Source organism: Cyprinus carpio, chromosome B10 (genome assembly GCF_018340385.1).
Source record: "Cyprinus carpio isolate SPL01 chromosome B10, ASM1834038v1, whole genome shotgun sequence".
NCBI lineage: Eukaryota > Metazoa > Chordata > Actinopteri > Cypriniformes > Cyprinidae > Cyprinus > Cyprinus carpio.
Window position 1 is genome coordinate 18,175,221 of NC_056606.1, and position 14,672 is coordinate 18,189,892.

At 36.2% G+C, this 14,672-nt stretch overlaps 3 protein-coding genes across 4 annotated transcripts in view; 2 read left to right on the forward strand and 1 right to left on the reverse strand.

The window, feature by feature from the left end:
- mmp13a (matrix metallopeptidase 13a) overlaps window positions 1-14,672 on the forward strand; it is a 102,890-nt gene that overhangs the window by 84,050 nt on the left and 4,168 nt on the right. The gene's annotated exons all lie outside the window — the stretch shown is intronic.
- The window catches only part of LOC109060466 (collagenase 3-like), a 98,571-nt gene that overhangs the window by 56,849 nt on the left and 27,050 nt on the right, over window positions 1-14,672 (forward strand). The gene's annotated exons all lie outside the window — the stretch shown is intronic.
- On the reverse strand, window positions 649-12,551 carry LOC122138746 (BCL2/adenovirus E1B 19 kDa protein-interacting protein 3-like). 2 transcript variants are annotated; one of them, XM_042733013.1, is made up of 6 exons: window positions 12,415-12,551; window positions 6,036-6,255; window positions 4,936-5,008; window positions 4,729-4,826; window positions 4,336-4,485; window positions 649-2,611 (listed from the first exon to the last, which is right to left on the reverse strand). In XM_042733013.1, exons 1-6 carry the CDS (start codon window positions 12,464-12,466, stop codon window positions 2,563-2,565), a joined length of 642 nt encoding a protein of 213 aa, XP_042588947.1. In that variant the 5' UTR covers window positions 12,467-12,551; the 3' UTR covers window positions 649-2,562. The 2 variants fall into 2 exon arrangements, 1 of the variants encoding a protein (XP_042588947.1); XR_006155767.1 differs by having other exon boundaries at window positions 2,476-2,611; window positions 4,239-4,485.

The following is a 14,672-nucleotide window of genomic DNA, read 5'->3' on the forward strand; positions in this document are numbered from 1 at the left end:
CTGGAGATCAAATATGGGCTAATGCTGTGTTCTGAGTGGTTGCTAGTATTGCTGGATGCTTATATACTGGTAAAAAAGGTCACCTTTAAAGTCTTCAAGTATAATGCGTTATAAAGGGTTTTTAAAAGGTATACAATTATTCATAACGTGCTTTGTAATACATTAGATCTTGTTGTAAGTAATTATAACCAAATTTAAAATTCTTAGTTTAACAATGAATTGATAAGTGTAATGTGGATACAATTATTATAATGTATTATGAGGTGTATTACAAGGCATAATTAATGCATTAAAACTACTTTTACAATGCATTATAAATAAATTGTTACAAAAAAAAAAAGGTTTTGACACTGAGCAACAGTCATAGTGATGCTTGACTTAAAACAATAAAAGTGTATTTTTATTAAAATAAAATTGACAAAAAATAATAATAATAATTACATGACACTGCTAATGCTGCACTACAGATTTTTTTTTTTTTAGGTAAAATTAACAAAATTCTATTGATAAACAGTGTTAAAAACATGGTTCCTGAATATATTTTGAACAGATATATTTGATAAAAATTGAGCAGATGGGAAATGTCCACAGACAGAGAAAAGAATGTTTGGTGACAACGGGACACAAAACAAAACAAATAAATGCAGATTGTTCTTTAAATTTTTAATTTGAAAACTTTTATCATTGTCCAACAGGGGAAGAAAAAAAGGTCTGACAAATCAGTAAACTTACAATTAATTTAATCATCGCATTGAAGTCTAAAGAAAGTATCTCCACAAAGGAGGTTTCTTTGTGAGAAAGAAAGAACTTAAACCTTTAACTATCATGTACCTTCTCTTCTAGTTTGCCTTGATTGTTCAAGACTTTAAAAAAAATCCAAAGCATATAAGAAACCTTCCAAAACTCATGTTCACCAAGATGGTGCAAAACAACAAGAAGAACGAGCTTGTGGCACAAAACACACACATGATGACAGGAAATGATGACAGGACGCCTTATCAAACATGATGAAGGAAACGAGGCACAAAGTTCATAAGAGTTGAGTTCTCAGTTGGTTTTGGCAGCTGTGTTCGAGAAGTGGATCCTCAGATAGACCGAAGGAAATGTGCTCACACAACCAAAACACACTTAAAAGAGACAAAAACACAGCTAGACTTGAGGATAATTCACTCTAAATTAAACCCTGTTCTCAAAGATGGATGTTCATGTCCAGGATAGCACAGTCACCTGTGGTGCTGGAGTGTTAGTGTTCACTAAATGTGTGTGACTGTTACTGTGTAAGTGTGTTTCAATAGTATCTCACGCAATAATTCAAATCCATCATTATTCAACCTTTTGGAGATATTTTGAAAGAAACCCAAGCTGCTCTTTTCCAGTTTATCTCTATTAGCTTCCATTGTATGGAAAAGAGCAGCACGGACATTCTTCAAACCTTCTACTTTTGAGTACCACAGATAAAAGAAAATCATATAAGTTTGCAACAACATGAAGTTGAGTAAATAATGACAGAATGTAATTTTATGAGAAGTATGAGTGTGTACAACACAATTCCAGAAAGTCTGACACTGAAGCCAGTGTCCTTGTTAGCAAGATCCTCTCAGCTCTGAATGCTAATGGTTAACTGTGCAGTATTGCAAAGTAGGCTATGCCTAGTAAGAAATCACTAGGTCCTGATATGTATGTGAAGGAAACTAACAAAACAACACAACAAACACAGAGAAACAGATAAAACAATAACTTTTTTTTTTTCATACAGGGATCCGTCAGCCCCATTAGACTGTTTTTTATCTATGTTGAGATGAGATGAAAAAAAAAAAAAAAAAAGAGTAACAGGTGTTGTCTCTGTCAGGGTTGTGTAAAAGATTATGCAAACCTTGGTATAAAATTGCATGTGATTCAGTCATAAACATATAATGTCCGAGTTATTAAATTTTCCATCCTCACCAAGTGAGTTTGGGGTCTACGGAGAGCCCTATCCTTCCCAAAACACTTCCAAGTCCATCATCCTGGCGTTCCGCCCTTGAAGTCAATAAAAAAAAAAAACTAAATTGGTAGCATTTGTAGAAATAAATAATGCGCTTAGGCATGCTCGTATAACTTCAATAATTTATAGATTTTGGTTGATTCCATTTTAAGGGGGGAAAACTAGGGGGGATTCTTTATCACCTTTTGGGTCATCTGATTGGACCAAAACGGGATGTTTTTTGCCTCCTAGCTGAATCGAGCTAGTGTGGAGCTAGCATGTGTGCATTTGGTTTCATGCAATACTCCGAATACTTCCAAAATGTAATAGTACTACTAAAGGGGTGTTAGAACATTCACAACTGGAAAAGGGATACAGACAATGGTAACGTGAAAGAAAAGGACCTGAAATGAGGAGAAGTTTATTACTTCGCTTTCCAAAATGGAAAGGCTAATTAAAGGAATTACTAAAAAAGGGAGAAATGTTGCTGAAACGACTAAAAGGGGTAGAAAGGGGCAGCAGGGGGCTTCTTCGTACAAACTGCAACCTTCTCCATAATCCACCTGCGTCATGCCTGAGGCACTTGATCAGATCTGTGTTCAAATGGAGCTTGCAGGGGGAGTTGTCAGTCTTTTCCCAATATAGACCCTGTTTTAGAGATACAAGACAAAAGAAAGAGGAATTCAAAAGTCAAACACTTCATATGTGAAATATTGCACTGTTGTTCAAGGAATAGTTCACCCAAAAAATACAAATTTAGTCATTGTTTACTCACCCTCATGTCGTTTTAAGCCTGTATGTGTTTCTTTCACTCATACAGGTTTAAAACGACATGAGGGTATAGAAACCCTTTTCCGCCACTGAATAAAAAATAAAAAGGTAACTGCGTATTTTTATCTCACAAATCTGAATTTTTTAATCACAATTGCGAGATATAAACTCTCAATTGCGAGTTATAAAGTCAGAATTGTGGGATATAAAGTCACGATTCTGGGAACATAGTCTTTTTTCCCCTCAAAATTGGACTTTATAACTTGCAGTTGCGAGTTTATATCTCACAATTCTGAGAAAAAAAAAGTTAAAAATTGCAAAACCTTTTCCCTCGCAATTCCGACTTTTTTTCTCGCAATTGCGACTTTATATCTCGCAATTCTAACTTTATGAGATTCTGACTTTATGTGGGTTATAAAGGCAGTGTTGCGAGATATAAAGTCTCAATTCTGACTTTATAACTCACAATTGCGAGTTTATTTCTCAGAAGTTTATATCTCACAATTCTGAGAAAAAAAGACGAATTGTGAGATAAAAGTCGCAATAACCTGTTTTATTTTTATTCAGTGGAGCAAACAGGCTTCCATATGAGGGTAAGTAAATGATGACTACATTTGAACTGTGAACTTTCCCTTTAAGATACATACTAATCAGTGGTGTGTGAATCGTCTCGGTGGTGTAATATGAACACTGTTACCATTATTCGGCAGAATAAGATTTTGTGATTCGCAATCTACGGTTAGGGTTAGGGAGCAAAAGATTTCCAAGAGCAGATTTTTCAACAGTTTTGAGTTTATTTATTGTTTCACTGGGAATGAGAGTTGTGTTTTCATAGCTAGTCTGAAAAAACTAGTTGTGAGCTTTGACAAAATTGCATGGTATGCTGTCCATATCCACCTTTTTTTCTGAACGCAGAAGTTTCATCCACCTCATAGCAGAAAGATGCTTTACATTGCACACATTTTTATATTTAGTTATATTTAGAACGTTTCTGTTTAATTAATTTTGTCAATCTGTTTATCCCATTTTAACAAGGATTTCTATGGAAACCGGAACATCCAAATGGAAGTTAGAATCCATGGCAGCGCTCATTGGGTACTCAGGAAAAAGATGGATATTGTGCGTTTTCGAGGCCGTTTGTAGTAAGTAACATACCTTTCAAGTGGAGTCAGAAATACTGTATTTACAAATTTTGAGTACATGAATGACCAAGCAAATTTGTATGTACGACTGGGAAATTCAGAATTCTAGATACATGAATTGCCTAGCTGTTGATTTAAAACACTGTGGAAACACTGATCTATGATATATAATATCATATAATAAATTTAAAATCTACAAAAAAGATCAGCGAGCAGAAATCTCTCTCTCTCTCTTTTAGAAATAACAAATCATTTAAATTATAATGAATTATAATTAATAATTTTGCAAGTTATTTTAATTTTACATGCTGTTTTACAATCATTTTAAAGGCATGATGTAGGAAACAAGTTATTTACTTAACTGTCACGGTTTGCTTTTTGTACTCCTAAAATGTAGCACTTGAAGGCAGAATAAACTACACATGTGTGAAGTGTGGTTGTGTTTTAAGAAGTGTCTACCCGAGACCCAGGACCAGGATGTGGGACAGAAGCAGCGAGGGGATAAACACTTTGAGGAACTCAGCAGAGAAGATGCCTCCTTTCTTCATGGCTCCTGACTTCCTCATGCTGAGAGTCACTGAACGCCGCGGGTGCCGGAAATGAAACTCCCTGTCAGAAAGATAAATCATCACAACAGCATCTTACCGCCTGCAAACTTTGTTTTAAGCCAGAAAAAAACAACAACAACAACAAAAAAAAACACCATAGGTGTGTCACAAAACTAAAACAAACAAAACATAATGAAAATAGACATAAAAATATATCTACTATAATAGTAGTTATATACTATAGTATAGTAATATATAGTAATATATACTATAATAGTAGTTAACAGTAATCTCTAGTGCTTACTTAGGCGGAATATTCTCAGGGTCTACTTGACCAGTCTGCGACCCAGTCTGAATCCTCATTAAGATGTCCTCATCTCTGATCTCCTCCATGACTTCCTCCTGAGTGGACACAGACACACACCCAAACACAAGCTCAGCCAGGTAATGAAGATAAGCCAGAGTACATTCCATCAATTAGAAAATCCACAATGTTCTCAAGAGGAAGTACCTGACTGTCCCTCCTCATGTACACATCGAAAATGATCTGGCCTTCATCCTGAGGACTGTGAGGTCGAGGAGGGCTGTGGGACACAGCAGTTTGAAGTAAGCTAAGAATTGTCATTAACATGACATTTGTATGACTTAAGAAGGTAATTTTATGATCATTTGTTGCCATTTTTTGTCCCAACAGCTTTCATTTTATGGAAAAGAGCAGCTTGGATATTCTACTAAAAATCTCCTTTTGTGTTCCCCAGCACAAAGACATTCATACAGGTTTAGAACGGCAGTTTTCATTTCTGTTTGAACAGTGCTTGAGAGAACATTAGTCTGTGTACATATGAGAGAGGAACACTGTATTCCTACTGTAAACTCACTGAGTTTGAGTGAGATAAGGGTTTTTATGGCCTTATCCTCTCAGCTCAATATACACTGAACAAAATTATAAATGCAACACTCAATTTTTCATGAGCTTAACTCAAAGATCTAAGACTTTTTCTATGTACACAAAAGGCCTATTTCAATTGAACATTCAATTCACGTGCAACAGCTCTGGTGGACATTCCTGCAGTCAGCATGCCAATTGCATGCTTCCTCAAAACTTGCGACATCTGTGGCATTGTGCTGTGTGAAAAAACTGCACATTTTAGAGTGGCCTTTTATTGTGGCCAGCCTAAGGCACACCTGTGCAATAATCATGCTGTCTAATCAGCATCTTGATATGCCACACCTGTGAGGTGGATGGATTATCTCGACAAAGGAGAAGTGCTCACAGATTTAGACAGATTTGTGAACAATATTTGAGAGAAATAGGCCTTTTGTGTACATAGAAAAAGTTTTAGAACTTTGAGTTCAGCTCATGAAAAATGGGGGCAAAAATAAAAGTGTTGCGTTTATAATTTTGTTCACTATATATAAACGTGGACTATGTAAACAACATCTTAAAGGGATAGTTCACCCAAAAATAACAATTGTGTCTTGTGTCCTTTCATGTTGTATGTTTTCTAATTTGCTCTCATTTCTCATACATGCTTGGCATGTGTTACGTTTTGAGGGTTAGTAAGGTTTTTGGGTTTTGTGGCATATATATAACATAAATATGGTGTCTACCTGCCGCATGAGGAGTTACTGCGGCTGGATTCGTGCTGGGCATCTAGCAGGATTTTTTCCATGTCTCCATTGTGGATGGAAGATGATGAGGGAACATGTTCCAGGCCCCCCACCATCCCATCATCCTCCTCTACTATCTGGGCTAAAGGGGGCGGCAATGAGGCAGCGGAGGAAGAGAGAGATGTGACGTTTCTGTTCATCGCCAACTCTACCCATGACCCTAAAAAAGATATCACATAACAATCACAATAATTATAATAATAAAGCTTATAAAAAATAAAAACAATTCCTATTTTTACTATTTTTTTATTTATTTATATATATATATATATATATATATATATATATATATTTTTATATATATATATATATATATATATATATATATATATATATATATATATATATATATATTTAACAAAAAATGTTTTTAGTTATGCAAAAATATGCATAGACCAAATCACACAGAACGTACTATTTGGTTCTTTTTTCATCACAAAATCAAAAGATGGAAAAAATTAACTCAAAAATAAAGCCACTAAGATGCTGAAAATTCAGCTTTGACATCACAGAAATAAATTACATTTTAAAATATATTCAAATAGAAAACAGTTATTTTAAATTGTAACAATATTTTATACTATTGGATCTTACCGTATTTTTGATCAAACCTTTGTCAAAAACTTCCTTGGACTTCCATTAAAAAAAATTTAAAAATATTGGCATGCATTGAATTTTTAAAGGTACAGTATACAGTAAAAAAAAAAGTAAAAAAAAAAGTAAATAAAATAATTAATAAAACAGGTAATCATTTACAAAAGTAAAATGTCAGGTTGATTTTTGCAAAGACAGCCTGATAGGGAAATATACTTTAAAATAAAAGAAACAATGTTGTTATGCAAAAAAATAAATAACAAAAAAGTCATTAAAGTAGACTTAATGTTCTTTAATATATCTGATTTTGAGGTGAAAAGTGACCTGGTAATGATACTGCATCCAGTGTATATCCACAATTTAGTAAGGCACTGAGACAAACCGAGGCAGACGGTGGCAGACAGTGGGATTCACTGTAAAATCGTTGGTGGTCTGGCTCAACTTCTATTTACTGTGTGGTGAACGGGCTGTAAATGCCTCCCTCTCAGACTCCTTACAAGCTCACTGATACATGAGTCACACCTGACCCGACTGCGCATGCTCTACGTGAGTCTGAGCAGGGACACACTCCTCCTGAACGCATGGCCTGATCAACACACAACACACAGACTCCTTTTATCCACGAGTCAGGGGATGTGCACTAAGCTTCCCATGTTCCCCTTTCACCCACATCTGCCGTGCTGTCTCATCACAAACGTCTGTGTTATCGCACAGTCAATCCACCGGCTCAACACAACGCTCTGGTTCCCCAGCGCATGCTGCTGACCAACCAGGATGAGCTAAGTATTAACCAAATGCCTCGCGGGCCACTTCCAGGAAAACAAAAAGAGGAAGACAAAGAAGGTCAGCATGACTTTCCTTGGGTTGAGCAAACATGGATCATGTGACAAGGGCCTGCTTTAACTCTACTCGGATACATCTTCCTGTCAGTATGGATGAGCAATGCATGTCTCTGTCCCATCCTCTAGCGCTGCTAGAGACGACTGACCTTTGTCTCAATCCACTGACACAAACAGTGTTGCTGTAGCGGCGGACAAGCTGAACATTCTGGCCAACGGTGGAACATTACTTTGGCTGTCATCAGGGAATATAGAGATATCAGATGATAGTATTACACAGGCTCGTTTATGAAACGCTAAAGCATCACGGCTGCAGAGTGATCAACGTGTGGCTCTGGTAGACAAATAAGCTATTGGGTGAAAACTTACTAAAACAGGCCATATTTAATCTTAAACTAATAAAATAAAATATTTAAAAAAGGACAAAATTAAGTCTGGACATGTTGCTATTTTTTAGTATTTCTTATATTTTATTTTTATTTTTATTATCTTTCACACACTCACATACACATTATACAAGACAAGTAATTGTAGACAATTGACATTATATTTAAAAAGCCATGATTTATGCTTAAACTGCTAATTACCAAACTACATTTGTTTATTCAGAACAAATACAGAACATTATCAACTTTTCATTAAAACAAGATCGCCACTAAAGTTCGTCCCTGCTTTTGATTTTATGGAAGAAATATGACCCAGTCAGACCGGACATGTTCTTGACTGGTTTTGAGAGATTTGTTGTATTAGATCTTTGGCTGTGGGCAAAGTCTCTTCACACGTCCTCCAGCTAGCACTCATCATGTCTAGTACACAGCCAGACGCATCCAAATGGTCAAACAAAGACTGTTAAGCTGAGCCCACATTTGCCCATCTGTTACACTAAAAGAACTTGGCCAACATTAAGATGTTATTTCACTTCCCCTAGTTAGCACTAGTGCGTGCGAAAGCTGTGGTCATCAAATCACTGCATTGAAAACTGGCCAAAAAAAGTCAGTCTCATCTGTGGGAAGTTTTATGAGTTAATGGAGCTGTGGTGATGATGATACAGTTTCAAAATCTAGTGAATGAGAAAAACACAACGGCCACAAAATTCATTGAGGAAATAAAATCACCTTTTTATTTTTTTTTATCAATTTTGTTGTATGGTTTTGTCATTTTTTTCATTTTTTTAAAATATCTACTTTTTTTTTACGTTTTTAGGTTTAGTCTACTTTAGCATTTCATCTTAACGAAAATGAGAAATAACTAATTTCATTTTAGTTAATGCATATTTCAAATAAAGAAATGGTTTATTGCTTTAGTTGATAACCCTGTAAAAAATAATAATTTACAGGCACTTGTTAAAATGTAATAATAATAATAAAAAATATATATATATACAGAGCTGGGTAGATTACTTATGAATTGTAATCAGTTACTGATTACAGATTACATGACAAAATTTGTAGTCAGTAATATAATCTCTTAGATTACACATTTTTGGTAATGTAATCTGATTACTTTTGGATTACATTTAGATTACATTTGTGCTAACCCTAATTTGATATCACATAGGCTATACTGAATTAGCCTAATCTTGTACTATTTTGACAGATACAAAGAAAGAATATATTCCAAAAATAAAAAAAATACTTCACCAACAAGGGCCATAATAGCTTCTTTTTCAAGTGCAATGTATGGACAGTTAATACTTACAAAATACTAACACTAATGTACCTTGCTGTCAGTGTTTGCGAGTAACACTGAATAAAACAAAATCACATCTTATGATTTTAAAGGATATTTACGTAAATTTAGAAAACAGCTACATTACAAAAAACAATATTGAAAAACATGAAATTCACAGCAATATCACTGCTAGGTCAAATATTTAATCTTAAAAACATTAGAAGTGTATATGACTGTATCAATGAAAAACATCAAACAATAGCTACATTGCAAACATGAATTTTGAAAAAGGACTAAACTCACACAGCAATGACATTTCTATCCATCTCAAAACATTTTAAGTGCATGGTAACAATGAGGAAAAGACAAACAATATTACAAAAATGAATATTAAAGAACATGAAACTCACAACAATAACACTGCTAATATATATATATATATATTAAAGACCATTTCTGGGTCAAATCTTTCATCTCAAACAGCTTTCCCTATCCGATCTTTTTTTTTTCTCGTCTCAAGAAATATCTGCGTCCACACGAAACCACAAAAACCAACACAAAATGATGTAGTATACATGCAGACCAGCATGTGGTGCTGTAATTACACTAAAAACGAAAAAGAAGAAGACTTGGACTATGCGCATAAACCTTGCGCGTAGTATACAAACGAACATGGAACAACACATTTATTAATCTGTGTTAATGTTAGTTAATAAAAAAGACAATCCTTCAGTGTTTGTTCATGTTTTTGTTGCTGTTACGTGACATAGCGGTGTCTGAATGGAGGCAAGACGTGGGCTGATGACGTCATCGTTTCAGAAAATAAACAGATTTGCTGTCTGCACGAAAACGCAAAGGCGGTGTTTTCAAATTTATCCACTCTGGGACCCGTTTTCAAAAAATATCGGTTTCGCAAAGGCGGTGTTCATTGGTAGGCAGAGCTTACACTGAACAGTGACATCCGTTTTTTTCCCTTGTCTTTCTTTAAAAATGAAATCATGTCAGTACATCCAGCGATTTTTTTTAAAAGGCTGCGTTCCCCTCCATTTTCCGTTATCTTGTTGCTGATTTCTTCTGAGCGTGATTCTGACACCCCATACCACCCCCCCCCCCCCCACCCACCCCCGCCTGAAAAACTCAAAAAATCACGAACGTATATAAGCGGCAGGTTTAATAGGAAAAATATAAACGTTAAACAAAGGAAACTTAGGCGAATCATTTAATTGTGAACGACTTTTTACCATTGTGTAAATAATATGTAATCATGTAATCCATAAAAAAGTAACTGTAGTCTGATTACGAGTATTTGAAAAAAGTAGTTTACTCTAATTACAAGTACTTGAGTTTTGGGAATCTGATTACGTAATCCAGATACATGTAATCCGTTACTACCCAGCTCTGTATAATATATATATATATATATATATATATATATACCTATATATAGATATATATATATATTATATTGGAATCTGATTACGTAATCCAGATTACATGTAATCCGTTACTACTGTGATATCCTTGAGCATTAAAAACCATAATTTTGCCGTTTTCCATGCTCTTTTCCTTTTAGAATTAAACGTGAAGGCGAAATGATAATTAATTTGATTTATTTTGCTGTTAAGCCTTTAGGACACCTCTTAATATATGAAATGAAAGATAGGAACATCAGACACGCAAATCAAATGTTCTGCATGAGCCGAGATCTCCATGCATTTTCCACCAGCCTTCCTCAAGAGTTACCTGCTTTACATGAAGCAAACCGCTGCTACTTCACGATCTCAAAATATCATGACTCACCGCCCTAAACTCACACTCCCAATTCTATTTCCTGGCTTTCTTTCTGACACTTTCCACACGTAGGCATAGCCCGGACCACATTCGCTGCCGCTACAAATAGAATTACGAATTCTACTATGGTGAACGCGCAGCTCATGAATATTAATTATGTTCTTCTGAGACCGCTTTAACTTCCCTGCACATTTTGGTCACGTAGCCTAATTTAAATTAATTACGCGAGTCTTCGCCATTAGGTAATTGGCCAGCTTACTAACGTTCGCTTTCCAATGTCTGCCTTTCAGCCAATCAGTAAGGCGTACTGGCTCACTGCTAATTAATATTCATGAGTCAAGCCTTTTCCATGGTAGAATGTATTAATTGGCGTCCTGAACTAGGGTCAACAGCTGTGAGGACTAGTGACGCTTAACTAGCTTTGGTCACAGTGCGCACGCAGCTTACATTAATATTGGTTGTTTACAGTGAATGCCAGTTTAAGTACACTGCCCAAAATCAGTGGTCTTAATATTTAGACAGCGAGATTTAACTGTCTGCTCTTCGCATTTCAGAAAGCATACCAGAAATTTCAACAAGACTGATTAGTCTCCTGTAACTTTAGCGCATCTTTAGGAATCCCACTATTTGTATCCAAAAACGGTATATATAACGACGAATGAACTGATATGGATTTTAAATAGCAGGCTGACAAATAATGTTTTTAGCAAATCCACACATACTGTATGATAATGAACTATTGTCTGTCTACTTTTTTCGCTTTCAAATTATTTTTAAATGCATTTCATGTGGTTTTTCGTCTACTACGCCAATTAAGCATTAGTTAACAAGTTAAATTGTGTCAGAGGCCACTTTCTGAATCAGTTTGTTTGCAATCTCGCAGTCCACACAAAGACCTTATTTGCTGCCACATGTCATGCATTACATGTCAAACAAATATGAACAAAAACATTTTTTTTTTCTTTGAGCCTCTTCTTATAAACACACCGGAGAAACACTGGTATGTGTTACATATTTATTACACGAATAAAAATGGGGTTTCAAGCATCCACAATCTCCATTATCGAGTTGCTCTAGTTCTCGCCTTGTTGACATCGGCTTAGGCCAGCCTACTGAAAACGTATAGTCACACTATTGGTTTAAATTCAAGTCAATCGCTTTTTAAGACCCGCCTCAACACAAAACCTCAACGGCCATTGGACAGAACGCTTGTCAATAAACATGACGCAGTAGTATTACAGCAAACCCCGCCCTCCTTATAGCTCAAAAATGTTGACTGGAACTAAAACAAAAAAACAAGCATTTTACATGAAGTAAAATAATTAAAAGTATCAAAAAACACCAATAACATACAAGTCAAAGGCTTATCTAAGAGATTTTATAGATGTCAGTGCAATACAGCGAGGTGCTCCGGCTGTACATACCGTTTAACCCAGGCTCCCCGTTGTTGTCTGCTGGAGCAGCAGCGTCGGACATCGTGCCTCTGTGTAGGGCGGCTTGCACAAGACTGTCTGTTAGCGCCGCACGAACACACTCTATGCACGCACGCACGCACGCACGCACGCGCTGACGCGCACATTTGGACCTGCACGCTCAGGCATGACGGAGCCTGATCACGGATCGGACGCTTTGTGGAGGGGGTGCTTTTAAATTCGTTAATAACTGTTTTCAGTGGCTGGCCTCAGAACTGTTATGGGAGCGCAGGTTTCCTGCAGCGCTAAAATGACGCAAATGGACACGTATCTGGTAACAAAGATACTTACATTACGTAATGGACTCAGGCTGCTTATTTATAATAACATCGCACCGTGTATATGAACGCAGTCTATGTCAATATACTAAAATGCCGTATGGTAAGCCCCATTAATTTATTTTTTAAAACATACTAGCATCTATTGTTGTTGCTGATACTTTTATAATTACCTGCAAGTCATCCAGTAATGACCACTATCTTTTTAAATTTCATTAGTAACTTTTCATTTGAAGTATGTTTTTTTTGGTCACTAGCACTTTTCCATTATACTAGTCACTACCCCAATTGTGATTTCCCCCTTCACCGATACTGGTAGCAAATTGCAAACTTTAGCCATCGAGATTTATGTGCATCTATGGTTCAGATAACAACTGTTCTCCCATATTTTGACGTATACTTGAGTGAAACGGCATTTCGAAAAAAACTTAATAATATACACTTGATTCTAGCACTAAATTGGTTGCTGACTGGATGAAGGCAGAAAGCTATGCATGTACGATTCGTTCACAATTAGATCAATAATATAAATTTACAAAATAGATAAGGTTAATGTTATTATGGTTTTCATTAGTAAAGTCGTCATTCTGACCATTCATAGTAAGATAGTATTATATATATATATATATATATATATATATATATATATATATATATATATATATATATATATATATACACACACACCGATTTTTTTATATTTATTTTACACAGCAGTTGTGTAATAAAAACGAAAAAGTTTGTCAGATGAAACAATCGCCATTCACATGGACCCATGAAAATAAATAAAAACACTGTATTATCCATGGCAGACGATGTATTTGGCGAAGGTTCTTTGTAAAGAAACTACACATACCTGTTTATATACCTAGAGAAAGGTTCTTTGTAAAGAAACTACACATACCTTGGGCCGATGTGACAGTGAGAGTGTGGATATCTGAAAAGTAACAGCGAGAAACCTTTTTGTAGCCTCTAATGGAGTGTAACGGGACAGTACAATGTAATAAGCAGTGATCTAAAAATAACCAAAAAAAAAAAAAAAAAAAAAGAGAGAGAGAAACACATTCTTGAAACAGAATTAAAACAAACTAAACAACTTGGCAGTTTCTCTGAGAAGGTTAAAACTGTTACAATGGCACAAAAATACATATGAAGGATTAAAGGACACAGGGACACATCCACATTGAGTTCAAATTAGTTTTTATACAGACAACTTGAATAAACCAAAGGCAAAAAACAAAAGGAAAAAAAAAGCGCATGGTTGAAATCTGTCAGATTGTTGCCCATTTCGTCCCTGGGCTCAGACTTGTGGGTAAAGGGATGGAGGGTACAGACACAGGTTGGCACAACATCACCAGAGCAAGGCGCGTGTCAAAGGCCGAGGCCAGGTTGCGCTCTTCTCCAGACCAGTTTGAACCAGTTTACTCAGTATTGGCAGACGCTAGTTGGCTCGACTAGTTCATTCTCTCCTGGAGTAGGCCAAGGTTGGTTATGTGATGATGGTGGCTGTCACAGAAATTATTTTTGCTAGGTCTTTTTTTCATTTTCACGTAGAGAGAGAGAGAGAGAGAGGTTCGGAGGTTTTCTTTCCCATGACGACAGTTTTAGTTCACTTTTTCCTGGAAGATGTAGAGGTTGTTGGTGGTTGCCACGGCGATGATATTTTCCTGCGGTGCCAGGCGGTGTGTAGGATCTTCTTGTTGAAGTCCAGGCTGTCCACGCTGATCTCATCCTTCTTTCGCTTGCCACCGCCAGCAAACCCTCGCGGCTTCAGGACCTGCCTGGGCTTGCAGCCTCACGCTGAAGCCTCCAGGGTGACGTCCCGCCGCTGACTGCGGTCCAACATTCGGAAGAAGTTGTTGTAGGATCCAGTCATCACCACACTAGGACAAAAAGAGGAGGACCGGACAGACAATACCGCTAATAAACCTC

Excerpts from the sequence above, each read along its gene's own strand:
- LOC122138746 (XM_042733013.1), bottom strand. The coding sequence starts at position 12,466 with ATGTCCGACGCTGCTGCTCCAGCAGACAACAACGGGGAGCCTGGGTTA. Across the intron at positions 5,009-6,035 it reads AGTAACTCCTCATGCGGCAG|CCCTCCTCGACCTCACAGTC; the intron begins GTAGACACCATA and ends TGTGTCCCACAG. Across the intron at positions 4,827-4,935 it reads ACATGAGGAGGGACAGTCAG|GAGGAAGTCATGGAGGAGAT; the intron begins GTACTTCCTCTT and ends GTGTCCACTCAG.